The sequence below is a fragment of the Andrena cerasifolii genome, chromosome 10 (genome assembly GCF_050908995.1).
Source record: "Andrena cerasifolii isolate SP2316 chromosome 10, iyAndCera1_principal, whole genome shotgun sequence".
Classification (NCBI taxonomy): domain Eukaryota; kingdom Metazoa; phylum Arthropoda; class Insecta; order Hymenoptera; family Andrenidae; genus Andrena; species Andrena cerasifolii.
In genome coordinates this window covers 12,173,296-12,200,915 of record NC_135127.1, presented here as the reverse complement: position 1 = coordinate 12,200,915, position 27,620 = coordinate 12,173,296, and the positions used below count along the sequence as shown (strand labels likewise).

General features: G+C 45.7%; 4 protein-coding genes across 11 annotated transcripts in view; 1 reads left to right on the top strand and 3 right to left on the bottom strand.

The window, feature by feature from the left end:
- LOC143374249 (uncharacterized) overlaps positions 1-22,131 on the bottom strand; it is a 124,483-nt gene extending 102,352 nt beyond the window's left edge. The window contains exon 1 of the mRNA XM_076822227.1: positions 21,965-22,131. The gene's annotated coding sequence lies outside the window, so the exon portion shown is untranslated. The remainder of the gene's footprint in view (positions 1-21,964) is intronic.
- The window catches only part of Dop1r2 (dopamine receptor 2), a 46,226-nt gene extending 23,260 nt beyond the window's left edge, over positions 1-22,966 (top strand). For 2 of the 4 annotated variants that reach the window (XM_076822242.1, XM_076822243.1), the window contains exons 4-5: positions 11,856-11,940; positions 19,225-22,966. In XM_076822242.1, the coding sequence (XP_076678357.1) occupies positions 11,856-11,940; positions 19,225-19,341 (202 nt within the window). In that variant the 3' untranslated portion in view covers positions 19,342-22,966. Of the gene's footprint in view, positions 1-9,736; positions 9,904-11,855; positions 11,941-13,907; positions 14,208-19,224 lie in introns of those variants that run through there. The other 2 variants (XR_013086627.1, XM_076822244.1) reach the window with 2 other exon arrangements.
- LOC143374252 (uncharacterized) lies at positions 8,851-11,131 on the bottom strand. The gene has a single exon (XM_076822233.1). The coding sequence runs from the start codon at positions 11,045-11,047 to the stop codon at positions 9,164-9,166; it is 1,884 nt and encodes a 627-aa protein (XP_076678348.1). The 5' UTR covers positions 11,048-11,131; the 3' UTR covers positions 8,851-9,163.
- Positions 22,967-23,105: 139 nt separating the features above from the next.
- On the bottom strand, positions 23,106-25,969 carry LOC143374263 (solute carrier family 25 member 44). 5 transcript variants are annotated; one of them, XM_076822256.1, is made up of 6 exons: positions 25,644-25,969; positions 25,330-25,566; positions 24,813-25,125; positions 24,443-24,750; positions 24,196-24,382; positions 23,106-24,109 (listed from the first exon to the last, which is right to left on the bottom strand). In XM_076822256.1, exons 3-6 carry the CDS (start codon positions 24,985-24,987, stop codon positions 23,790-23,792), a joined length of 990 nt encoding a protein of 329 aa, XP_076678371.1. In that variant the 5' UTR covers positions 24,988-25,125; positions 25,330-25,566; positions 25,644-25,969; the 3' UTR covers positions 23,106-23,789. The 5 variants fall into 5 exon arrangements, with proteins under 5 accessions (XP_076678371.1, XP_076678374.1, XP_076678373.1 ...); XM_076822259.1 differs by having other exon boundaries at positions 25,378-25,566; XM_076822258.1 differs by lacking the exon at positions 25,330-25,566.
- Positions 25,970-27,620: the final 1,651 nt, after the last annotated feature.

The following is a 27,620-nucleotide window of genomic DNA, read 5'->3' as shown; positions in this document are numbered from 1 at the left end:
ACTCGCAGGGGTTGTTGGCACAATTCGCGAGCTGTTTCGAAGACAATCGATGCACGATTCGTGCTGTGGTCGTCGCTGTATGGACACGGTGGCATGTTAAAGCGTGAATCGCGTGCAGAGAAATGAGCGTTACGGTGTTGCTTAACAACGAGTGTAACAGTTACGAAGGCATCAGCACCGACAACCATCGCCCAACCAGCCCAACTTGTAGCAATTCCACGTGCGACTATATAACACGCTTCACGGCTGTTTGCCGTGGGTAAATGGAAAATCGATAGTCTCGGGCGGACTCCGCGGTGTACAGGGACAAGGGGATCGGCTTCGAGGTTGAAAACTGAGTAGCCTCGAGCTGACCAGTGGCGAATGGTTATTAATAACGAATCGATCCTGTTGAAAAGTAGTGCTGGACCTGAATGAAAAGAGCAGACCGTTTCGAAAGGGACGGGAGTTTGCTGGAGTCTCTTGCTCGCGGATAGAAGACGCGGAAAGGCGTTCCTGTTGGAGCGACGATTCGACCAGCTCATTTGCCGGTATTTCTGATCCGATCGGAGTCGCTCGTGGCCAGTGTTTGACGGCCTCGCATTACGAATTGGTTCGCCCCAATATTCGTCGTCAATCGGTTTACATAGTCGTGACAAACATTGCCAATGACCAGAGCTATCTGGTTCCTCGATCAGTAGCGAAATCCTCAATGGATAATTCGGTTATATTAGCGAGCATTGACTCGGAGATCGGGATCAGCGTGTAACTGTGGTCATCAATAATTAGACCAAACAGCTACTTGAAATCCATTAGTAGCTGTACGCTGGAATTACACAGGGGACACGGCAGGAGCACGTGTGTCGCGTGCATCGTCGATACGTACTACTTGCGCTGGAAAGACATCGTAACCGCCCAACCAAGTTCAACAACTGCCCAAGAATAACGATAAACTTGATACTTTAAGAGCACACTGTTCGGATTGGCAAATACTCGTATACATAAATATACAAACTTCCGAGTCAGAGCACAGGGATTCGGGTTGAAAATTACAGCCCTCCTTCGACCGTTCAATTAAAAGTTTACACAAACACAAATTTCATACTCTAGCACACCTTGCTGCAATTGGGTCAGTACTTTTAAGGTATACTTTCTCGAGAACGATTCTCCAGTTTTCCATTTCTCTCCCCCTTTCTTTGTCCCATTTCTTGCACGGGCACATTCCGAATTCCGACTTTCCGGGGAAAATTATACGCTTTCTCCCTTTATATGTCAATTCCGAAACTTCTCCAGTCCCCTCGCCAACCAAACCTCTCTGTTTCACTCTCTCTCTCTCTCTCTTTATCTTCCCTTCTACCCTAGCCAATTAAAGAAGGTGTCAAGAGCAGTTCCTAGAGAACAAGCGTAGCCTTAGGAATACTTATATTCTATTCTACAGGAAGTAACCGTGCACTATGCGCAGAGATAGTTGAAATATCTGAAACGTAGCTTTGCTGGAAAATTCATCATAAACTTCCACCAACGTTCCACGGGGCACGGACAGAAGGTATGCATGTATAACCGTAAGAAACGGCCACCGCAGGGTTAAAGGTTACTCGCACAAAAGGGGCATTACACGGCAACCAGAGATTAATTCTGCACAAGTTTGGGAAGCCACCGAAAATACGTGACCGTCCATCGTCCGCGAGATTTGAAATCTGGAAATTTTTCATCCCCGCACGGCTTTGCCGTCCTACCTAAAAGCAGCACGAGAATTCAGCTTTGCTGATGAATAATTCACTTCTAATGCAGCCTGCGCTCTCCAACTAGCTTCCTCGCCTCGGGTCACAAGTCAATAAAGAGTCATAAAAAGATTATACAGGGCTTGGAACGCACAGATGAAGCATTCGAGAGCGGAAAGGATGGGCAGTTAGGTAAGTTGGCTTTCGACGACGAGAAACACCACAGACGCCTACAGTCAGCCTCCCCTTTGCAGCGAGGTTACGTTTCTAAGGACAATCAAAGCGAACTGTACCACCGGAGACATGGTGCAGCGCATTATAGACCAGCGAGAAGACAAAGTTTGATAACTCGTTTGCCTGAAATAGGTACCGTAAATAACATGAGAAACGGTAGAATCGCGAATCATGCTCCGTAGAAACGTGATCCGGAGGCACCGCGTTACGGAAAATTCAAAATAAACTTCTTTTTCGCCAACCACCACGACGGAGCATTAAATAGAAATGTTATCTGAACATCCACTTACAGTTTTCTGGCAGCACGTTTCAGCATTTCGCTTTTAAGCCGGCAAACTCGATATATTTAGCAAAATACCACTTGCACTTAACGAGGTACGCGCCGCGTTGTAGTGGCTGCGCTACAATTTCCAATGGAATTTAATGTATTCCACGGTTTCCAGGCTGTAAACGAAACAAATTCACGATGCACCGGCCACGCGCAAATTTTCGCAGCGCATACGCAATCTATGTTTCGTGCGCATTCCATACCCCGTGGTCGTTGAACTTATTTGCGATGCTGAAGTGAAATGATTAGAGTACACGTACCCAGGTACTTTTCTTGGAAAAACTTCTCCCGCGTGCGTCTAATGCCTACTTACTTGACCATCGAGGAAACAACGACTAGCGGAAGGCTGTGACAGTGTCTGCCAAGTGAGATTTTTACCAAGACTCTAAGTAGCCGCCAGGCGAAAAGTAATGTTTCTTTCCTGAAACAAATTATCTTGATGTAAAGTTGCCCCGATGTGAAACGGAGTTCAGTGGTTCCGAGGGAAGGGATTTCAAAGGATGGCTTTCACAACTCATGACTAGGTGAATTACGGCTGAGAGTCGTGCATTAAAGTAAATTACGATTCGCGGCGTGGCAAGTGACCCGAAAAAGGCGAGGAAAGAATAAGGAAAGGGAATAGAAGAGGCTTGGGCCGCGGAACCGGGGCAGATCGGGCTCTGTTAACGACCTCTTTGTTATCGCGCGAACAGTCAAATTTGCATTCGCTCTAACCGCCTCCGACACCCCGCCGCGCCGCGCCGGTTATCTCGCGGAATATTTTTCTAGGTCAGGGGATCCTCTGACCATACCTCGCCCTGTCTGCGATTATAAAGGAGTCAAGTCTATCGCAGGATGATGACCTACATCTTTTGTTCACGAGTAGCCGCGTTAAACGTTTAAACTTTAGTTTAACGTCGCCTATACGAGAGAGGCACCACGGCACCAGCGATGTTACGGTGAAAATGGTGCTTTCACTGGATGCAACACGTGTCAGCAAACTCTAAACGGAAAAATTATTGGAAAATGTCGATCGTCGACTAATGGGACTTAGGCATTCAACTCGAAGGGTATATTGATTCGAATGGCCATACGAGGAAGCAGAACGCGACGCAGGAGACGCGTTCAGAAGTCAGGAATCAGGAAAATCGCCGAGGTCTCGACTGGACGTCGGGGCGCCAGGCGCCGGGGCGTCTGCAAAATTCTAGTGGAAGAAGTAGAGGAAAAGGCTGGCGGTACGTTCGGGCGATGCGTTGCGCGATGGTTCGCCTCGATTCCCTCCAAGTGGTAGAGGCCAGCCATAAATCGAACAAGTCACATCGCGTCGGTCTTTTGCAACGGGGTGCCCCGTCGGTTGGTCGTTTCACGGGCTTCTCCGCATTCGCGTACACGCGCTATATAGCTCTTCTCGCCACGTGTTGCAGTTTCCGACGTCACAAGCTGACGTCGCGTCCGCGTCGACGTCGAGCAGCGCGCAGTGGTTGCAGCCACGATGTCTCGTCTCCAACGAATTAAACACGGAGCTGATACGCGCGTTGGCTCCTTCCCTTTAATTATGACTGCGGGGTGTTACGGCTCGATTGCTATCGATTCGGAGGGGACTCGCAAGATTACGTCATTGGACGCGTCATAAAGATGCACGACAGACGAGACATAAATAACAAGCTGTCTACGCCACCCTAATCACGTCACGTGAAATGATGTACGGCCTAATTCTTGACGTCACTCAAACACGGGGAAATCGACCGGGCAAAGGGAAAGCTGAGATTGTTCTGGTAGACACTCGCCCCTTCGACGCGTAAGACAGTCTAATAGACGTTTGAAAGTCAGGTGACATTGCTTCGAATTTTGCGTCGGTCCGATTCAGTTCGCGGAACATGGGTTTTCACTCGGTCCTCGGCTGGACCGTAGATTGATCACTCTTGTTATTGTAACCAGTCATTTATTGAAACTGGCCAGTTCGCTGCGGACGGAGTACAGGGTAACTTGGTTTTTACGCGGCGAATTCGCGGGGTTAATAACATTTTGCAGCTATAACTTTTAGTAATCGAGTCTGTGCGATGCGCAATAAATAACGCCTGAATCGGAGGGGGGAAATGAGAGAATGGGGGAGAAATCGGTGGTTGCGGGGGAGGTAGGAAACCTTTCAGTTTCCGAAATGATTTTCGTATTAACCCTGCTCTTCTTTCGTCCCAGCCGGTATCGAATTATCCGATTCATCGTTTAATGCTGTTCGTTTGAACGAGTAGCGTGTCGGCGTCGTCGTCGTCGTGAATGCATTTCAATCGAGTGCATAGCAATCGGTCGACTGCAGCGGGCCGTAATAAACTTTTTAACGCGGATCCGCCGGGGAATTGACGCGCGCGTCTCGCCGATCCGGCGATTCGCCGAATTCGGCGGAATTCGTCGAATTCGCGCACCGTCACTGGGCGAAATTCATTGTGACGCCGTTGTTGCTCGACCATCGATTTCCGGTTTGGTATGTCGCGCACACTGGTCCGATTGCCGGCAGAAATGCATTCGGCGCACGTTTCGTCGTCATTAGAACGTAAACTCCGATAGCTCATTTACGACCGTTAGCCCAATCAGAGGAGAATCTTCCGCTTGTCCGTTTCTACCCCCTAGCTCCCTCCCTCGCAGTCGTATCCGCCGACGACGACAATCGGAAGGCAAGCTTGGCTCGGACTACAGTTTTCGATGTCAACTGTTCAAACACTTTGCCTACGCTCTTTGTGTAACTATCCAAGTGGAAAGCGGGGCGGCATACCGAGCGCGGAAACCCATTTTTCGTTTTGGATCCACCTGTAACGCGTCCTCCACAGGCCTATCGATTGGCGCATTTTGGTGGTCGATCAAGTGTAATACTCGAAAACGACAGTATCGAATTAAGTGGAAGCCGAGCTGCAAGTTGAAAAGGAGCTGGCAGCGGTTGTTTTTGGGCAGAAATTTGGCGCACGAATCGACTCGTCCTGCGCACTGCCACCCGTCCTTGGCTGATTAGTCGAGGTTAAGGTCGTTAACGGGATACTTAAACCGGGTCATAGAGCAGCAACGACGCAACGACGCAACGAACCAGGCCACTGCTAGGGAGAATATGGGAGAAGATGGGAGAAAGGGAGACAGAGACGGGGAGGGAAAGTGCAGGGCGTAACATTAATCAGGATTTCGAGAGACGCGGGAAAGCACAGAACTTTCTCAAAGATCTCGTACACTGGCCCTAGCTTCCCAATCTAGCAGCAGGACACGGAACCACCAGCGACTGTTAAATCCCCGGTTATCTTAATCCCCGGCCGTACATCCCGTTCGTCCCACTTTTATTCCACGTTAAAAACAAGAAGACCGAAACTCAGATATCGTAACGAAGGGTAAATTGGACGGCAGCTATTCCGTAACGAATTACCTTCGAGAGAACGCGTTCCGCAAAGATAAGAAGCCAAAAAATCCACTGAACACGGAGAATACGGGAAAGAGGGTGGAAAAAATTCCGCTCCCCACGGTAGGTACCTATTAGATGTTGTTCGAGCTCGTACGTGTCACAAACAGGAAAACAAACGGAGAAGAGCTTGGTGTCTCTTTCCCGATGAAGCCAACTTTCCACGGACGAGGCATTTCCTTGCAAAATTTCCGAGTCCCCGGAAATTTATGCCAGAAACTTTTGCACCGCAAAGGGTACGAGGAATTTTTCCGTAATTACACGATGAAGAGAGGCAGGCGAATTCGCAATTTTTCCGTGAAATTTGAAATTCAGAGTGTCTCGCGACGGACAGAGAATCCGCAATGCTCCGCTTTCTACGTCCAGACGTGTTTAAGTTGAACTCAAGCGGCAAGGAAAAATCTGAAGCGGGCAATGTTTAGCGCGATTAGCGCGGGAATGGTAAATTTCTGCACTCAACTCGACAAAGATTCCGTCCTGTATCGTAGCCAGCATAATTCTCGTGCAAAGTTCATACACCGACTTCGGTTCGTTTCATCTACACTCTACAGTCCGCAGCGTACAGAGATCCACTTATTGCGAATTTCAAATATGTATTTCCTGCCGTTTCCGTTGAAATTCAAGACCTCGAGTAACGATTGAAAAACACGCTTGAATAATGCAATTTATCTGTAAATACATCGCGGATACGCTGGCTCCTCGGTGCTGATCGATTGATTGAAATGGAACCGGGATGAATACTAGGTAGCTACGTAGCATCGAGTGTTTTTCAAATATTTTGCGGCAATGTATTCTCAGCAATACACCAACTGTAAGTTCTTAACGACTCGTAATAGGACTATTGGGATTCTAGAGGATCTTTTAAACTGCGCAATCGTGGAGAGGGGCCAAGTCCCGAAGAGTTAATTAGGAAAGTTCGGTATGAATTCCATTAAAGCGCTCGGTTTTGCATATCGACGGTGAAGGGGCTCTTGGGAACGTTGACTTTCAGATTCGAACGGTCTGGTTATAGTCCGTTCATGACGCTTACGCCTTGGAGGATCTCCAGCTCCAATCCAGCTCCCTTTTAATCTGATAGGTACTTTAACGATCCACCGTCTGACAGAAGGCGAAAGCACGAGTCGAGATCAGAGATTTTCATCGGGTCCATCGAAGCGCAGATGACTCCATGCGATCTGCCGCCAGAAACGATTCAAAGCTACCTCCGTAAGGTGCAGTCTGTCGCGAGTGGGTGTATGCATCTATCGTTTGTCACGTATGGAAGAGGTGATACAAGAGTCGATGGACCAGTGAAAAGAGGATTGCGCTGGGAGCCCCGAGAATATAAATTTATTCACTGGCGCAAACGAAATTTCTATTCGACTTTAACAAGATTTTCGCGGGCCGAATGAATTTTCATGGATGCTCTGCAATTCCGTAACAGCGCGGCGCGCTACTCGCGCCAAGAAGCCACGGCTGCAAATTCCATTAACGAACAAACAAATGGCGCCGAGTTTCGGTCAGGTTTGTAGGCTACTCAACGGCAAACAACAACGGCTGGCGCTATGTTAAACTTTGTAAAACAAGGCCACAGCTTTTCCATCAAGGACGAAAGTTTTACCGTGGCGTGGCCCGTAATCGTATTTCGGAAACGATTCTTTAACTACCACGCGCCACCTCGACGTTCTCTTTCCCCGTTAGAAGAATGTTAGAGCGACGGATGAAGTTAAAGCGCGTCTACACACTGTACGAGATCCTTCGGGGAAGAGTGGCTTAATGGCGGTGGAATCGAAGGGCAGAGGGGTGGCGGTGGTATTATACACACAGTAAGCTAACGAGGTTTGTTAAGCTCAACGAAATTGCGGTGGCCGGAGAATATCTGGCTTCAGCTGGTTAACAGTTTACAAGCTTCGACTGCGAACAGTCGGGAATAATAAGGAGGAATGATTACGAGCTTATAGAAACGAATTAAGTGGAAAAAAACCTCGGGTTGCATTTGAATGGTTTAGTCGAGGAGCCTCCTTCAGCTGCAACGGAAGAAAAAGGGCTAGGGCTCCGTGGAAAACGAAGCATTACTCGATCTGCAAAATAATCCTTTCATTCTAAGCATCTGAATACATAGAATCGAGGACACGTTCTGTCTCGAATCTCGGTATGTAGGTACGTATGTACCTACACACTTTGCCCCGTGCTCGCTGGAACGTAAGCGGATTTTGTTTTGCGCGGACGCGGACGAGTTCGATGGTGCTCCGCCAACAAATTCGTTGAGAAAGCAACCGTGTCGCGGTCTCGAAACGATACAGAAATAGCGAATTTATGCGGCAAATAAGAACACGAAAGGGAGGACAAACGAAACTCTGGAGAGCATCTCTATCTCGAGTCGAGTCCCCTTTACAATTCTGTTATTCCGCCTGATCGCGAAGACAACAGCTCGGCCTATTGACCAGTTCGACGAATCTCGAGCAATTTCACATCTTTGCTGGCTCGTCCGCATTATGGGTTAATTGAATTCACGTGGCGGACTAAACGACTTGGAAGGTCGCGTGAAACGGGATTCTTTTTTAATTCCACGCGAATCTTTAGGAAGGGAAAAGTAATTAGGTCCCTCTAGATCTCTTCTGGTCGATTTTTAATAGGGTAGTTGGCTAGATCGTTATGCGAGACAAACGCCTTTATGGCTGGCCCGTGTTCCGTACGGATTCAACTATCTGAAAGCAGTGGAGGAAATGACGTTCCTTTTACGATACGTAATAAATCGTCTCCGTTCAGGATCACCGGCCCCTTCGATTACGAACCCGAGGAGAATGAGTGGATCTGACCGTGAATAAGCCAGCGAACGGCCGCACGAGGATCATTTTCCCAGTTGGAAATACGGGGGACAGAATTAAGTATCGAGGACACTTTTCCCGGGGATTTCTTAGCTTTTCTACGGGAGCGCTATTCTTCGAGACGGTCGGCGATCGCTGCTGCGCCAACGGCTAATAAGATGGGTCGAATGACGTTCGGGAAAAGAGAAAGGAAAATCCTCCCTTCGCCAGCTGGCTACGTGCACGCATACACAGGTACTACGGCGTTTATCGTTGGCGATAATGGCAGCGCCGAGCGTAGGGCGGTAATTAAACTTGATTAGTATACTTGAGAAGCGTTTTATTTTCAAGTGCATGCATGTACGTGCGACCTATGTACACGTTATGCGACACCCAAGGTGCACGGCAAGCACACGTACCTACTACACGTAGAAGAGTGTCGTCCGCGTCCTTGACACGAATCGGCTACTTGGACGGTTTCGACAAAAAGGTTACAGCACACCTAACTCGCGCCTCCGTTCAACCGCAATCCAATATCCGTCTATAATTCATAAAGCGAAAGCCGATAATCTATGGTTAAACGGTGAAACGATATCCAGGCGTTTCAAGAATATTCTTTTCTGAACAATGAGGGTTTATCTGCTGGGCCAATTCAGCGATTACCACGTTAGTAGTTACAGACCGAATTAATCAATTATGCACATCACTCTAGCATTTTCCACGGATGGAGAGCGATCTCGAGAATTAGAAAGAGCAGTCCGCTGGAAAATCCAATGACCATCAGAAGGAAAGCTGGAACGAATTGCTGGAGGTGAAGCTCCGTCTTGTACTCGTTGTCCTTGGCGATCGCGAACAGGGCGATACGCATGTCCTTGGCTATGGCCAGATCGATCATGAAATCCAAGAGGCCGTAACTGATAAAGTCGTTGATCTTCATGTCGATGATCCGCAAATGGGGGAAGCCCTTCCAGGTGGCTAGGGCAATAGGGAAGCTGCATATGACGTCGGTGGTGATCGTGTAGGCATACGCTGTCTCGATGGCCTCGCATCGCGAGGAATTCAGCACTGTTACCAGAGCGAACGAGTCGTTCTTTCCTTCCAATAGATCGGCAAATTGCTGCACGTACTCGTCCTCATCGAACGTCACGAATTTCTCCTGTATCTGCCCGATAACCTCGTCCGTTTCCTCGAATGTATCGAACAGGCTCGCGAACGCCTTTGTGCCGCCTATCGCGAACGAGGACGACACCAATTCCTTCATCGTGTCGAATTTCAGATGAGACTCGGTCATCAGCTGATCGGCCAGCGAGTCCACGTACAACTGCGTGAGGAATAGGCCGAAGATGCTCCACGAGATAAACTGGATCTTGCTCGAGATGGCAGAGGGTCGTAGCGGGATGGCCACACCAATGATCAGGCCAAATATGTCCAGCCAGGAGGCGTCGCGTATCGAAAATACATTGATGATACCGCCGAGAAGCAAGGTGCCGCCTATGGCGGCCCATACGTACGGCTTAAACGGCTGAACCAAACCTTTCAGCGACACATTCGGTATTTTCGGCACCACCCACACCGTTTTCAGCATGTCGTAGGTGGTGGAGTAATCTATGTTGTCGTAGGACTGTTGCAGAACGCGACCCACCACCAGGTCAGCCATCGTGTCGTCGTTGAACAATAATACCCTCACCTGCTCCGAGTAGCTGGTGTTCTTGCTCCACTCCACTTCCTGCCGCTCGACCTGCAGCCCCTTCGTCAGTTCCTCGATCAGGACTCCCTCGAATCCGAGCAGATTTTCCGAACCGTTCACCGTCACCACGTACGGGGGCTGCTCGAAGTATGCCACTTTCAGGATGCAATCGTTCAGAGCGAGTGAGCTGATTCCTGTGAGATTCTTCCAAGCCGCTCCGTCGCATTTGTCCAAGACGATGGCCGGAGCCGGGGAGCAGGGCTTGTTAGGCTGGAAAGCGACACTGCCAGCGACCAAAACAGATTCGCCGACTCTGGCTAGCACCGCCAATATGGAAATTCTCCGCAACCACATCGATCCCGCGAGAACGTCAGCGTCCGCGAGGAAACTCTCCTCGTCTTCGAACTTGCTCACCAGTACGGCGACGTAGAGGCAACCCCGACTGCAAGCATGCAATACGTAGAAGCTTTCCTCCATACTTTTGCCATTCCACATCAACATCACCGCGCTGGTGCCGTCGTGCCGTTCTACGTGCAAATTCACATCCGTGGTGTGCGCGAGAAACGCGAACTGATCTTTCAGGCTCATCAGCAGCGACCGGGCTATTTCGTTAACACCTCTCTCGCCGTCGAGGACCATCAAGATGGATCGAGATGGCTCCTTGATGTTGGTGCGCAAGAAATTGCCGATGCAAGGTATCGCTTTCGAGAACTGTTCCAGTTGATTCTGATAGCGCGTCACACTTTCCACGATGAATTTTCGATCAGCCAGCACCCCCTGCTGCTGGTACAGCTCGATAAAGTCCTGAGGCACGACGACCAAGGACGCGGAATGCGCTAACGCGAATATGAAAGGAGCAGCTCGAACGAGATGACACGAGTGCCACCGGGAGGCCGACATTTCTGTCAAGCTCTTACGAAAACGGACTCAGAACTGCTCTCTAATCAAAAGCGACAAACTGCTGGCGTACAAGTGCCACGTTCGTGAGCATGGCAATCCTTCGATTGGACGAACACGAGCGCGATAATCAAGGACTCGATGTCCTCTGCCAGATACGTATCGCTGAAACGACCGTGTACTTGTTACATGTTCCCCAAGCGTTGTCGAAAGATAACGAAATTCTAGCAGCTTTTGCCGCGAAATTTCAGCTTGCACGGGGAACGGAGTTGATCCCCGATCAGCTGATTGCCGATGCCACGTTTACAAGGGCCATTTTTCGGGGCTTTAACAGGAACTGTTTATCATTTATGACGATGAAAGTATCGGTCGCATGTTAGCTTTACGCTAGAACGGCCTCTATGCAAATACTTGTAGTGCGCGCCCGATATTCCAAACATTGCTCCAGTCATGCGATCTTGACGTTCAAACCGTACATTATCACGTGGCCAATTTTCCAGCACTGTTTTACAATGTACCTCGAGCGATCGCTGAAGGTCGCGTTATTGGGCGTGCATTTTGCCGGGCCAACTGGTTCGAAACAGCCAAGCTAGCCGATCGCTGTCATATCTTGCAACGCATAGGTAATCTAAATAAATTTAGCCCCGTTACGATCTCCGGCAAGTTACTCGTAGCTGGACTAATCGAGGATAATAAACACTCGAGAAGAGTTTCCTCTCTGTCTCCAGAATCCGCTTATACGCAAGTGAAAAGAGGAGAGACGGAAGAGTCGGGCTATCGAATTGAGACGCTGGTTTCTTGGGTTTTTCAGAGCTTTCGTGAGGATCCTGTGCACCTGCGGCCCCAGACGGATGAGGCGGCGGGATCAGCCGGCATTCAGATGTAAACCAAGTCAAGTGAGTATGAAATATTCATATTTCTCGCGCGAAACGTTGCGCGTGCAATCTCCACCAGCCAGGAGCGTTACAATCAGGAGCTGTTCCGCTTTCGCGAACCCAGAAAACTTTCCCTCGGAAAACAACCCTGACGGGGCATATGATAAATTACAGCAGAGTCATGGTATCGGGGCTTATCTCGACAGATGAACCGACCAGTTACAGAGATACTTGTAGTCGACTTGAGACGCCAGAGTTTGAAGCACCCACTCCCAATGCCCGCCGAAACCGAGGAGAAGCAAACTCAATCGCTTTAGAATCAATGTTTGCGTACGATTCTTCTTTCTCTTAAGGCTTAAGGAAACACCGAGGGATGCCCTATTGTTCGCGGTCCTCCCCTCCTTTCACGCAAGACGGATTACCTTCTATTCGAAACTAGAACCTCTCTTTGTCTGGTGAAAGACTCTTTTGCACACACTATTGCCAAGTTAAGGTGGACATTTGGGAAAGCAACAGGAAGCGGTGTTGGGAAGTTGCTGCAGCTAGTGTCAAATTGCGATCATATCCAGCAAACTAGAAAGCTACCGAGTGAAAAGAAGACGATGTTTGATCGTATAATTTCTTCATTCGTAGGAGACAAATAGGTATCGTCGAAGAGAACCAATGCGCTTTTAATATTCCAGGGTTTCAGTTTTAAGAGGTCATTCTACTTTGATCGACCGAAATATGAAGGTAATTTTAAAGATTTTTTCCTGAATAAATACAACATATAATGAAACAAATCTTTTTGGAATTTATTAAGCTACTCTTATATTATACAAAAAAATTAAAAAGATTATTTTTATTTTGTTTCATATCATATGTTTCTTTATAGCGTATGTGACTTCCCGGCTCAGGCTTATCTGAAATAAAGAATTCGATAAGATTCTTAATCTGTACGAGTGTCGCTATCGCCCGCAGCTCAAGTAACAATTTTTGTCGAAAAATAATCGAGATTTTTCTCTGGGAACATTCGAGAAAACCCTCTTTTGGGGAACTTCTCCTTTCAAACTCGCGCCATTTTGTTATTCCGCAACAAATATTGTTAATTTAGTTACGGGCGATAGCCACACTCGTACAGATTAAGAATCTTTTCGAATTTATTATTTCAGATAAGCCTGAACCAGGAAATCACCTATGCCGCGAACATAGGTACCTCTTTTTGCAGGTGTCACATTGACGCTATAAAGAAACATATGAAACAAATTAAAAACAATCTTTTTGTATTGTTTTGTGTAACATAAGAGTAGCTTTATAAATTCAAAAAAGATTTATTTCATTACATGTTGTAATTATTGAGAAAAAAAATCTTTAAAAGTAGCTTCATTTTTCGGCCGATCAAAGTAGAATGACCCCTTAATTAAGTGAAACATCGCGAGTCGTATAACGAGAAAGGAGAGACAACTGTTCGATACTGCGGTCAATATTTCTCCCTCTCCCTTTGCAAAAGTTTATCGATTCCAGTGACGCGATATTCTCGGCATAAAACTTTTCGTATTTATTAAAAGGAAAAGTTGGAAGCTGAAGGCAAGCAGCAGTTCGATATCGGAAGAAAGATACCTACGGTACCTATACAGCCGAGTTACACACGGAAATCTAATTTGCATAAATTAGATTCGCGGTTGCGTTCGATTTGCATGTAATTTCATCTCGCGACACGTCTGGCGCGGATAAATTTAAATAAATACGTACATCATATGTGTACGCGCTCGTGCGCTCCACTCACGCTATCCTGGCGAGAATTTCGGATACAATGCGTACAATACGTCTACATTCCGGAAACATCCTCGCCATCCCTTTGGAAATAAAAATACTAGAAAAGTTTTCGCTCTAATGGCAGAAGCAAGCTCGGAATTCGGGGCAGCACTCAGCTGCGCTCTATGCCCTATGTTACGCGTTAACGCAAACACAAAAACAGGAGTATCTCTCCTGTGTAACTGTTTTTTCAGAGATTCGCATCCGGAAGATACTACTCCGCGTACTCGCTCCACCACGTGCGAAGCAGCCGAGAGAGTTCGTGCGAGCAAACCTACATTTAACAATGGGATACCGTCGTCGTGACGTGGATATCGTCAATCGTTGGACACCTATTCGTAACCCTTCTGGATCCCTCCCTGTCCTTTCATCCGCCGCGGCCGCCGCCCGACATCATCCACCTTCAGGCAATCCTATCCCAGTAATCGTCCGAAGACACTTAGTACTGATTATCGGCGAAGGACTCTCTCACCATCCCGTATAGCATAGCCTCGGTATGTTGATTAGTAAATGGATTTATCGATCACGGTACACACAAACACACCTGCACCTGCACGAGCAGCACGGCACGTCAGAAGAGTGCACGTGTTTAATAGGCCTATGTATTTAGGTACACGCACCTCTTTCAACCTCTCTATACGTTTCGGGACTCCCTTTGCACCTCCGATTGCAACCCCTTCGATTCCCATCGCCCGTAGTGGACAGAAATCGCTAAGTGATTGTAGAAAAAGTGAAAAAACGACTAGAACCGTTTCGAGGGAAACGATGCGCACTCTACGCGTGTGTGTAAAGTATAAACCACTTTGTACAGCTGGTGATGCGAAGAAATTGAGGTCGAAGAGCCCGGTTAACAGACGAAACGGCTTTCCAATTTTCATCGAGAGGGGACAAATCTGAAGCGTTTTCCTCGAATAGGATTCTCCGTCGAGGAAATATCGTGGAGGAATATCGATAAAGAATCGAAATATTTGATGGAGAAAATAGCGGCAAAAACAGAAAGAGATGCCGCGTAGCTCGCAGGGGAATATCGCGTAATCGTTGCTACGTACCTAGGTACGTAACTGATGTCTCCTACGCGAATAAATCTCCCGATACGGTTGCATTCGCGGACGAAAGTAGCGCAAATGTTCGACAATCAATTGTAGCCTTTCGAACGAATGTGCACACCTTTGCGTGCCATTTAATTTATCGTTGAATTTACGCCGTGTATTAGCGCCTCCGACAATTCCAAATCAATCATCTAATTCGCTAAAGTTTCACGGAACCTATCGTTCATTTATCACGAAAGATGAATGGAATTAACGCGCGGTGTAATGTGATCGATTGGCCTGAATCCCAGCGCAAAGGAGGCCGGTGCAGCCCGGCCGCTGCGTCGGATTTAGTCTCAACCACTCGTTCACCGACAATTCTTTATAATTTATAGGGTTGCTTTTTTTTCGAAATCGAATTCGTTTAAACCGTGGAGGGCCATTTTTTTCAGGCTGATCGACGCGACGTTCCGTGGCAACGACGAAATTGCCCTCTCGGACCCAAAACGATACATCACGGCCGTAAACTATTTCAAGCATCCAATGCATCTGTTTTTCGCGTCGGCCAGTCCCATTGTTTCGGTAGAATCATAATCCACTTTACGATTCGTTCCCGCTTTTATTTCATAAACGAGCGCTCCGCTGTTACAGCCGACGTAAACCCGCTCGCTCTTATCTCGAACCTGGCTCGCGCAAGAGCTGTTCTTTTCGCGATAGCTTTATACGCAGCCGACGAGACGCTTTCCACTGTGCTTTAAATCTTAAGAAATCGTATCCGCAAGCTGCCTATGGTCGTATAATCGTCCAAATAACGTTTCTTTTCTAAAATTTCGATTCTTCTTCGCCACAGCGCTCTGCTCTCGAGCAGACTTTAGACTGTAAGTTTCTAGGCTACTCAAAATGCTAATCCGATGGAAACGAGATTTAAATCTGAGCAATTTAAATGTGCAGGCTACCTATCGCCGAGCACTCGCTGAAATAGGATTCCTATCCGAAAAATTAGTTTTTCCCGACCTCTAACCTACGCCTTCAGCCACTCTGCAATTTTGCTTCTTAACCCGTTCGAAACTCCAGATTAGACTATTCGAAACGTCGCGCGCCATTACCACAGATTGGCTTATCCGATTGCCAGGACAAATGCCTGTCGTGCCTGCGATCCTGTACGTCGTACGCAATCACCTTATACACATATCGTATTCCCTAACTTTCGCGTCCCTGTCCCTTCGCACACAAGAACCACCAGAAAGGATATTTCTTTGCGATTCGTCTTGTATCGGCGGTGGAGTTTCCCGAACGCGGGGGTGGAACGAAGAGGCCTGAGCTGGCTGAGCCAACACGCTCGAGTCGAGCAATCCGGGGGACTGTTCTGGCGTGGTTTCACCGCGAAATTGGCGCGTAGCTGGCAAACTTGACAACTTGTCAAGGGAACGTGACACGGCTCTCTTCTCTTTTCTCATGGACGCGTGTCGCGAGTCGCGAGGGTTGAAGGGCAACAGAGGAACGAGCTGCAAATGCCGCCATGGAAGTGCCGAAAAACAAGGGGACATGAATTACGAGCACGTCTGTCGCTGGAGGAGATATAAATGTCGGAAACGGGCCGGGGTGGCCATTCCAGGACCACTCTCCCTCGTCCCTTCCCTCTCCGTCACCTGCCCCCACCCGAGCCATTCTCGAAATAACAATTTAGAAAAAAAGATATAAATCGCTCGGTAATCTGGGATCCTCATCAATCGCGTCCCGTGCGAATACCCGCCTGGACATCTCTTTGAATGTGAATTTTATCGTGGCTCGTTTTTACGCGTCCTCCACGGCGGCCCACGTCTTCCTCTTGGCGTGAATTTTACTGGCAACGGAGCGGCAAAACCCAGTATCTCGCGACTTCTCCTCCGGGCTAGGAAGTTCGCTCGGGCGAAGAAACTCGAGACAAAATACGAGTTTGATGGAACGGTTTGGGAAAAAGTTTCAGGCCACGGGAGATGCACGACGATAATTCGTTTCAATAGCGAAAGGAGTTTATCGTGTTCGGCGCGAACGCTCGTTCAATGGACGATACTGAAAAACGTCCAGCTAAAAAGTCCATTGATCCGCTGCCCGTCCGCAACTGCGATAGGACAAGATCGCAAGTTTATAGGGGCGAGCCAGCTAGGACGGATCGGGGATTCAAGTTTTCGATCGGTTCGGGGATGCAAATTTTTGTCGCCGATACAATCCCCGGGTCATCCGGTCAGATCTTCTCGAAGTATAGAGATTGACTTGCAGCCGGTTGATATAGAGGAAGGATATCTACGCGCGGCATACGAATGATGAATGGGATCGAACGGCAGGGAAACGGGTGCGCCGCGCCTGTTAATGCTTTTCGTGCATTAGCGCGAATTATCTTGCATCGCTTGGCGTCGGCGCCGTGCAGCGAACGATATTCATGCATTTCTGCCTGCATCGCCTACTTTTTTCCTAATCCGACCCCCTGGTTTTATCAGCGAGCCACGCGCAGCCTCTTATCGTTCTTTTTCATATTCGCATCGCATCGCAGACGACCTTTCATTTCTCATTGAAATAAGACCGATGGAATCTGCCCGCTGGTCCGGCGTTGCTTTCTTTTCCCTCCCCAATCATCCCAGACACATTGCGGGCAAGAGTTGACTTTAAAGCTTTAAAGGAATACTGTTATCGAGTGACCGCGCGATACCTACTTGAACTTTCGCCTTTTTCAGCATATGCGAATCGATCGACGAGCTCGTTTCGATTGCCACCAACTACCTCGTGCTTGTCTTTTCACGTTTTCCTCTTGGAACACCCCCGGTTGTCGAAAACGGTGAAGAGTTTCAGAGGCTGAAGCATCCGCCTGATAGCGGTAGAAGGCGGTAATTGTAACGGTGAACGATAGTTTAATTTCGGTTCGCGTGAAATTCGGCAGAAGGCATGGCCGATATGTCTACGTATGCGTGGAACCGATGCCGATGGAGCGGCGCGTGATGGCGAAACAGTTATTGACGGCTCGTGTCCATAAACCAAATAACTCGATAGTCGGCGAAGCGGTGAGCCATAAAAAAGTTGTCATCGCGGATAGTGTATCGACGGGCTGACTTGAGCTAACTTGACGGATGAAACCGACCGTTGCGCTCTGTCCGGTAAAGTCCGCGGGGTTTGCTTTGGGACGAAGAAACAGCAAGAATGTTGGCGAGATAGGAAACTCGCCTGCGCAGCGTTGTTTCATCGGTTGTATCTCGAGGGAGGGCTACCGCGACAACACACAAGTTTCCTCGTTTATCCTATCGAGCAGCGAATTCCCCACAGCCCCGACCTGATCGGATTTCCTGTTTCTTCCCAGCTTCTCCACTGGTTTTATAGTTTGACGCTCATCCTCTGGCGGATTAACGAAGCCAGAAGGAGAAACCTGGGTCAAGTCCCAAGCGCATCTGACGATCCCCGATGCGACTGACTCTCCTTCTCTTTACATCCAACTGCTTAGTAAAATCGTGTACCTATACAACTCGAAACCTTCGAAGCGACCACGGCTCAATTGGTTACAGCTAATACTGTGAAAGCGAGGCAGAGACGATCGAGAACCTGGCCCATGGATAGCTGTTAAATGATAAATCGTACGAACTAGAATTCTCTCGACGGGCACAGCATTTTCATTTTCACGCTTCGAATATCGCGATACAATTGGACCGAAGGTGCGTTTTACGTGGGCTCGCCGGCACCCCATCTTTAAATCACGATGCCCTCGGTGGATTGTGAACGCGGCTTCCCTTCGCCGGCTGGACGCGATGAGATTAGCTAATTAACGCGTGGATCGATGACGCGACACGCTCGAACGGGGCACCGTTTAATTCCGTTGAAATTTCCAGAAAACAAAGAAAAGATCAGCAGAGCAAAGGAATTTAATTAACGTTGAACGTTGCTGCCCTCGATGATCCAGCCCCGCTGACGAAGCGTAAGCAAAAATTCTCATGGCGAATGATAGAGAAACATAATTAGGGAGCGGAATGTTCTATTTTAATTAGTAGACGGGGGGCTACAGTATTACGTATATGCAGCTGGAACGTGACCCACTCGACGCCGTTGGCTTTTCGCGAAACTTTCTGCCCGGAATTCGAACGAGTTGGGGTGGTTTTTGCGATAGAATTGGGTGGATGCCGATGCTCGAAAATTTCGCGCCACGTTAATTAGATACTCGAGTAGGTTCGGGGTTCGAGCAGAGGAGGATGGCACTCTTGAAAGGGGTGGTCTAGAGGAGAGGAGAAGCGAGGGGGTAGTTGCAGAAAGGTTCTCCGTGGCTGCATACACGGGCATACCTATATATACGTACTATGTATACGTTCGATTCGATCACAATCTAAGCTAATTATTTCCACTTGACTGTCTATGTACATACATACCTACGCCTATATGTATATGCGCACCGAGCATAAGCAAATTAACCGGGAGTAAGTGAGCACGACAAATATTTTGTTGGAAAATCTGATCGTTCTGATTACAGTACGTTTCCGGGGGGAACACCGGCGGGCAGACGAGCAGCGTGAGCTACAGTAGCGTCAGCCAAAGCAGCGACAGCGCCGGCCCTCCCGGAATTGGGCTGCCAAGCGGTGGGATCTGACGACACACGGGGGCCCGGACCGGGCCTCGTCGAGACAGGGCTATTCGTTTCCGGGACACGTGATTGTAGGCCCACTACCTGCCACTTCACTCGAACAGACACTCCTCGCTCGGAGGGTCCGACGATCAGTCAACAGGATGCAACAGGATCCCGCTCGCTCGAAGCGAACGACGACCGCTCATCCCTCCATCGGCCCCCATCCACCGCCATGTGTATAATAATAATAATAATAATATATACTACTCACGTATCTTAATATCGTCGAGTTTACGTGACAAAAAGTGGACCACGAAGATGCCACGCCATTTCATTCCTTGTATAATATATACATATAGAAGACTAGGTAGTCTCGCGTTTTCTACCTTCGACAAAGGATTTAGCGAATCGAATTGTGGAGAAATAGCGCCGTCAATCGAACCAAATAGATATCGTTACCGTTTTTACGTTACCGTTACCTCGTAGTTTTAGCGAATTTTCCAAAAGAAAAAAAAAAACGGGTTAATCATAGGAGCGGCGAGCTGATCCGCGGGCGATTTGCGCGGATCGAGAAGATCGCGGGGCGAGTGAATGGCGAGTCATTGTTCGGCGTCGGTGCGTCACTCAATCGGATATGAAATTACGAATGCGTTAGGTATCGCTCAGAAGACTGACAATCGAAACATTGACTGTAATTTAACGCAAGACCGCAAGATTGGTCGTGCACCAAGTGCGCCCTGCAGGGCGACAAACTTTTTCGTTCGTCGATAGGCCGATATCTTGATACGTACGTTGATGTGTCGAATAGGTAATTATTGTAGAGAGAAATGTATCGTTTGGCGAGAGGATGGATGGATGTGTGTATGTAATAGATACAGACGAGGCGCAAGGGTAATCAGGAATGGAATACTACTTAATCTTATCACGGACCGCGTGCAACTTTATTCCCTCTGTTGCTCCTGGTCGCGCGACACTCGTTTACAGTTTACTTACGACTACCTATCCCTACCGAAGCTCTACCGAATACCGTCGCCTCGCGCCGCAACGCGTATGTATTGGCGACGATAGCCCAAGTTCTTTTCAATCGCTCCGGCGAGCTCGGAACGTTAGCCAATAAGCCTACATTATAGAGTTGTGTGTGCTTGACGGTAAAAAAAAAGGACAGACGAGGTCGAAAGTTCAGACAAACAGGTTAAGTACGCGTTGTTTGCGCGACCCTATGTCCTTTCCATTACGCGACAGAGGGCAGAGTATTCTGTACAGTGTGTGTACCTACATCAACTGCTGTCGATCGTAGCAACGGAAAACAAAAACCACGTCTCAAGGTAGCAAAATGATACCGTTCCCTTCGGACAAAATTAGAATCTGATGCGAAACACATATATACCAAGTGCCCAGAAATACTCGATACAATCCGTATCCGATAGACTGTAGACGTACATAGACGATGGAGACGACCTCTTTCGACAAAAGAGACGAGAATCAATCGAAACGACTGTAGAAAGAAATTTCATTATGTAAAAGCGCTCGTTTTCGGGGGAAAACGAATGCTCGCGTAACGAACGTTTTATTCTATACGGCAGGATTCAGCTTCCTGTCAGTTCGTGTCAGTTCGCGTCAGTTAGCGTGGATGATTACGAGATCTTATAGACACTTGCTACATTACGACGAGGCGAACAGGGTGACATGCATTGTGCACGGCGAGCGAAAAAACTTCCTATAGAATTTCCTTGCGAGCGAAAGAATTAAGACTCGCAGGGCTGAAGGTATGCACGCTTATCTGATCGGCGAAATTTATAAGAACGAAACTGATCGCCGAGTCGTGTCTTCTTTATTTACGGCAAGACTAACGTAACGTGAAATAAGTACCAAGGCCAACGTAACTTAACCCATACGATGGATATACACTAACGAGGTTGTTATACTCTCGATAATATTTAAAATTCTGTTAACCGTTCGGCGAGCTCTGCTGCATAAATGGAAGAAGGAAGAAAACACGACTATCGAATTTAGTTTATAGTAATGAATTTTCTGAAGTGTTCCAATGATTGTTTCGAAGATCATTTCAGGTTTGAGGATCACTGAACGAGTGTTAATTAGTCTCGAAACAATTGTACGTACCCGATTGCATCGTACATAATAGACAATCTGCATTCGAAGATTAAACAGACTGGTCGTCGTCGTCTACCTTCGACAGCGAATATTTTTGCAGAACAGATATTTGTTTTACAAAGATCACCCTCTAACGTATAGGCACCTATCAGTGTACATAAATCATCGCCGTGTACTTGTACATATTAGAGAATATTATGAAATGTAACCTAATGGAACGTATACGTGAGTGAGCACATACGGTGCATACCTAACGCGAATATATAGAGAAATCAATTCAGTATTATTCAGCATTAATTCCATCCTACTGTTCTAAAAGCAGCGACGTACAAAGTACGTGTAAACTGTAAAGTATCGAAAGTGATCTACTTGGGAAGCATTGTCCGCGAGGGATTCGAAATTTCTAACGAGATTCTACGTTATTTGGCTGTACCGACCGTGACAAGTAAAATTTTCCCACTTTCGAACCAAGTGATCGACAAAAATTAATGGCGTCTATGTAACTGAATTACGGAGGAAAAAATGGTGGACTCACTTAGAATTTCCAATTAACGGAAGCTAATCGGGCCATAATATCCGGAAAACTAGGCTGCTTTCACCGTAAATCCAGTATAAACAGTTTTTGGCACACACAAAGCATTTTTTTCATACTTTCACTTGTTTCGAGCGATTTTTACACAAAATTACACACCACTCGCGAACGCGGCAAGAAAACCGTTGGGGAACTAGACGCGGCGTTCGAAAAGTTTGTTAGCAGAAAAATCAGCGCGCCTGATTGGTTGACGTACCAACAATTCTAGTCACCCTAGATACTCGTTAGTTCGTTCCCGCTTTAAAGTCTACGAAGCAAATAAAGAAAGAATAATGATCCATATAGATCTATGTGTGAAAATAAAAAAATTAATAACTAATGGATTTATTTTTTATCACAAAACTGACGCAGAAGCAGCATAAACATTTTTACTGTGAAACAATATTTATTTTCTCGCCATTTCCGGGATAGGAGGCGCCCTTTTACAAACAGTGTTCAGTACACAGTACAGTGCATCTTAATTACGTTCATACGTATAATGTTTTCGTTGACTTGTTTCGTTGCTGAGGAATGCAGCGTATCTTCGATGCTACAAATAACTGCAAGTAAAATCTCTTCTCCATTCAATGACACTGTTCGTAGAGGGTGTAATCTTTCTATAAAAAAAACCGACGCAATCTTCAATATTATAATTAACACTGTCAAATCCTCGTACATATACATGCGTATAAGCAATGAAAACGTGACAGCGTGGGCGAATCGCATTCTATCGTACACACAGGGAAGATTTTTCAGATTCTCCTGGCCTGTATGTATATACCGTATAAATGATATGAAAGAATAGAGACATTATAATTTTAATTTTTAACAAGTAGATAACACTCGAAAGTAAAAATGGTATGATACTTCGTGTACAAGAGCCACATTATCGAGACCATTTACGTACCTCTGAAATAAATGTGTCTATCGATATTCTGTCCTTTATAATAAAAGAGATGCGATAAAGATGTTATTTATTATCCACGCACAAGTTCCCTTCAGCTAGACTCTAGACTGAACGCATCCAACCAGACAGAATGATTTTGGTTTGGTGGAGAAATGGGTGGAGATGAACGAAACTAAATTATCTACACAGATTCGAATATATTATTCAATGTAGCTAACAGATTTATTCACTCATACATTCTGTACACAATTCTGTACTTCGCTATGAATTCATTTCTACATATTTTCATATGGTTCCATTTTATAGAAATATTACAATTTCTGTACACGTTCTCTCTCGTCTCTGGTACTGTACTTTATCACAGCAATATATCTAAACATATACGTATGTATGTATGTATGTACCTACTACAAAGTTTGTACTTTGTACGATGCGCAAAGAAACTGATATAAAATGCACTTTTATTAAATATTCCTAAATCTGATTTCTCTAGATATGTCGGGAAGCTTGAAATATTGGTGTAGCTTATTTTTTGTATCTACTAGAAGAATTCTTGCAAATACGAGCGACGCGTCATCGTATTGTTGGTAAGATTCATAATTAATGAACGTCGAGTTTTTAAAATCAACATTTTAATCAGTTTCCATCACATTTACTGACTATATGTAGTTACAATAATTATATTATAATTGTACATACATTCTGTATAGAAAGTACAGAGTCATAAAAACAATTTGAAGGAAAGATCATCTCGGATGATCCGATTCTGTTTTCTTTGGTGCGTATTCTGTTGTTTTTGTGTATAATACAGAAGAAGTCGGCGAGAAATGCATAGTCATGCGATAATCAACGTAGATTTTAGAGTTTTAGACGCAGAAAAATTTACCACCTAATGTAACTTTTGTACTCCTCATTTATACTGAATCTTTTAATAGTTTCATATCCTAGAATTATTGAGAAACTAAAGCAGGCAGATTGTACGAGACGCGCGGATAATCCTTTTGTGAACATCTGCAACCTCTCTTCCAACCAAAGAACTTTGAATGCGCTATACATACTATCTAATCTTTGCACTTGTAATCTTGCTCGTACAATATCTAAAGGATTTGTAATAATGGTGGTGGTGAATCCTCCTAATGTTCCAGCAACAGCTTGAATGAACAAGTGAGAGAACCACTCGGGAAATAATCTGATAAGCTCTTCTGCGAAGAAAAGAATTACTATTTAAACGAATTTCATTTGCCATGCACCTTCCTTTTCTTCTAATTGTAAATTCTAAGGCAGTTACCTTGATAAGATATATACAAGCCCCACCAAAGCGCGCTGTTAGGAACATACGCGCATAACGACGCGATGTATCCTCTATAAAACCCTCTGTATCCATCCCTCTGATAAATCAATCTGACGATATCAGCTGAAATCTGGGTACGGGTTCTTCCAGGTTCAAAAGTTAAACCCAACGGATTCACACCCATCTGTAAGCAAGGTATAAGTGAAGAAACTGTAGAAAGCGAAGCTTCTCTCGGTACACTTACTTTGTCTATATGGTATTTGCCATGTTTAGTACTATTGATCCCAAGAACCATTAAGTGCTGACTTAGAACATCAAAAGGAACTACTATCGTTTGTCCTACTAGACTAGCAGCACCACCGGCGATTAGTGCTTTAATTCGTGAATCTATATGACCTATAGCATGATCCTGCCCAAGTATATGACGCACACCTTCGTACGTAGATACATAAAATGCACCAGATACAATTTGAACAGAACTTATCCAGAATCCTCTGTAAAGACCTCCTACACCTTCAGCTGCATATATTTTTTTCCAAGCATCTATCATTCCTACGTAAAATTATTAACCATCGATTATTCTAAATTCAACGGACCTTCTTAAACGCACTTACCGTTGTACATATGATTGTGCCTTTGGATCTGTAAGCGGGTTTTGATTACCGTTAGAGGATACAAACAGCAGCGCACCGAGAACGACGACAGCATGCTGAGTGGAAAGAACTTTGTCTTGTCCATCATATCCCACTCGATGGTACGAATAAATTGTGGTGCCTCTACCGCAGTCATCTCCTGGATTTATGTGACAAGTAGCTCCAATATTATTGTAGTACTCGTACAGTGAGGTTTGGGAAAGTGTTCGCTCAACTTGATGCTGCATATCTCATGGATATTTTCGTGGAATTAGTACCCAAATCTTTCACAGAACTAATAAAAGAAATATTCTTCTGTTACACGACCCTAAGAGACTACTTAACGCTTAACACTTAACAGAAAAGTACACACAGATTTATATAGTGACTTTTGCTGTGCCAAGATACATAGATCGATAGGTATATTATCATGCCACGAGATGCAATAATAGAACAAATGCGTTTCTCACACAACACAAATCGTCTTATATGTACATACAGATATGTATACGCATGCAAACTCCGCATCATCGAGAATAATATGTACATGCGAGAAGACGAAAAATCGCCTAACTGGATCCTTCCTGATATAATACAACGTACATCGATTTTAATACAATGTACGTATATACTGTTTCTTATTCATTCAATACTGTATGCAGGTGCGTAGTTTAAAAACGACACGTTGCTTTCCCGGGATATTTTTACAATCTTGATACTGAGTCCGCGAAGGTCACTGTTAACGAAGATATGCAGAAGATTCATCGGTCCAAGAACAACGAAAAATCGCTCGGATACATCCTTCAGACTTACGATGATGTAATGCACGGTCCCAATGATCTTCTCCAGCAATTCCAGCGCGTGCAAAGTGCCTTTCCATAGCCACGTTACACAAAAGACAAGAAACTTTTACGATATTATTGAATTCATGATGCAAGAATATTCCTTCTCGTAACACACCTATTACGTCTAGCACTCAACAACCATTGTTTCATTCAAAAGTAGAACATTAGAACGCTTGTATTCGGAGAATGAAAACTTTGAAGTAGCAGAAAGCACGAGAAGTGTGATCCAAGTCTTTGCTAAACCCAGCAGTCAGCACCAGTCAGCACCCAGACCCATGTGTTATCAGAAGGAAATATGGGGACAGTGGCGTAATCCATGAATACACGAGAGAAGCATAATTGTAGTCTCGTGCAAGCATGTCGAGAGATGTCGCCTGCAGTATCTAAAACCTTTATTTCGCTTCCTACACCACAAGCACAAACCCTTTGGACTTGGACTTGGACTTGGAAATGATTTTCTTTTACGTCGCATCCAGGGACGGCGCGAGGATAGTTGCCGCCCTTATGCAAGAAAATTTTTGGCGCCCCAATTTTTTTCCACCTGTTTCCTATTTAATATGTTTCGCCTTTACGGAGTACAAAAATAAATAATTACGTTTACATTTTGTGTATGAGGGAGTTGGATTCCTTTATTATTAAGCGTGCGATGTAGTTTTTTAGCGCCCCCTTCGGCCGGCGCCCTTATGCGGCGCATAACTTGCATAATGGATTTCGCTGGCCCTGGCCGCATCAATTCTATTTTATTCTCAATGTCTAAACGTTCGACAAATCTGCGGCTAAACTTCCGAAAACCCCCATGCTCCGAATTGGCTGAAATTTTGGAAACAGTTTCAGTTTGCATAGAAATAATGTTTGGGAGAATAATTTTTGGCGACTTGAAAATTTTTCGATCGAGTCGATGTTATATCTACAGATATTGCTAATGTTGGTAATGCACCGTTTATATAATTTTACTTTTGAACGCTGTTTGCGCTTTATGCAGTTTCTATTCTGCATCGATAATATTGCAATGCACAGCTGGTATTAGGTCTATCCTGCAGCACAGCGATTACTGTCGTCACAGACGAGGTATAGAATAGACCTATCAAGCAATGTATTTTTGTGTCGCCGGTTTAGGGGGTCCTAGGACCCCCTTGCCATTTTAGTGTCGCATGCAACGTTACCGGTGAAGTCTCAAAACAGATTGTAACGCTACGAGTGGTAGGAACTAGAATTAAGCACGAGTAAAACTAGTTTATGTTTTGAGAGTCAATGCCCGCGATTTACAAATGTTTCTGTTAGAGTAACAATTTAAAAATCGTCTTATGAACATATTTCGTTCAACGGAAAAGAACGGAGGAAGAAAATAAAACGATATCACATTCGTCTTTTAACCTTGCTGTCCTATTCCGGTTTATTTAACGCAAAACAAATTTATTTAACATACAAATTTATATAAACAACAACATTATTTGTGTAAGACATGCTTTGATGATGTAACGTGGAATACCTCGCAAAGGAATTGTAACTTTGTATATTTCAATAAAATGCTGAAGCAGAGAGGACTTTAAAAATTGTGAAAAACTCAATAGTTCCAGTATCTCGCTGAAATATTCCAACTTGCACTTATTCTTCCATCTTAACACTATATTCGTATTCTGGGGTTCGGTAGGAACAATCGAACAACATTTTAAGTTACATAGTATTGCAAGTTAAAGAAATTCTTATATCTAATTAGAATATTTGACAATCACAGCTATCGGCTCGATTCTCATCGATTACCAGGTCTCACCGCGAGGAGGTTGCTGCGTTTCGAGACCCGTAGAGAGATAGATGGAATCAAAGTTCCATCGATCTCCCTGTACATGAAGCCTACTAAACCAAAGAGATGGATGGAAACAAAGTTCCATCGATCTCTTCGGTTTAGATATAGAATCTAGGGAACTGCCAAGCAATCACTCGATTA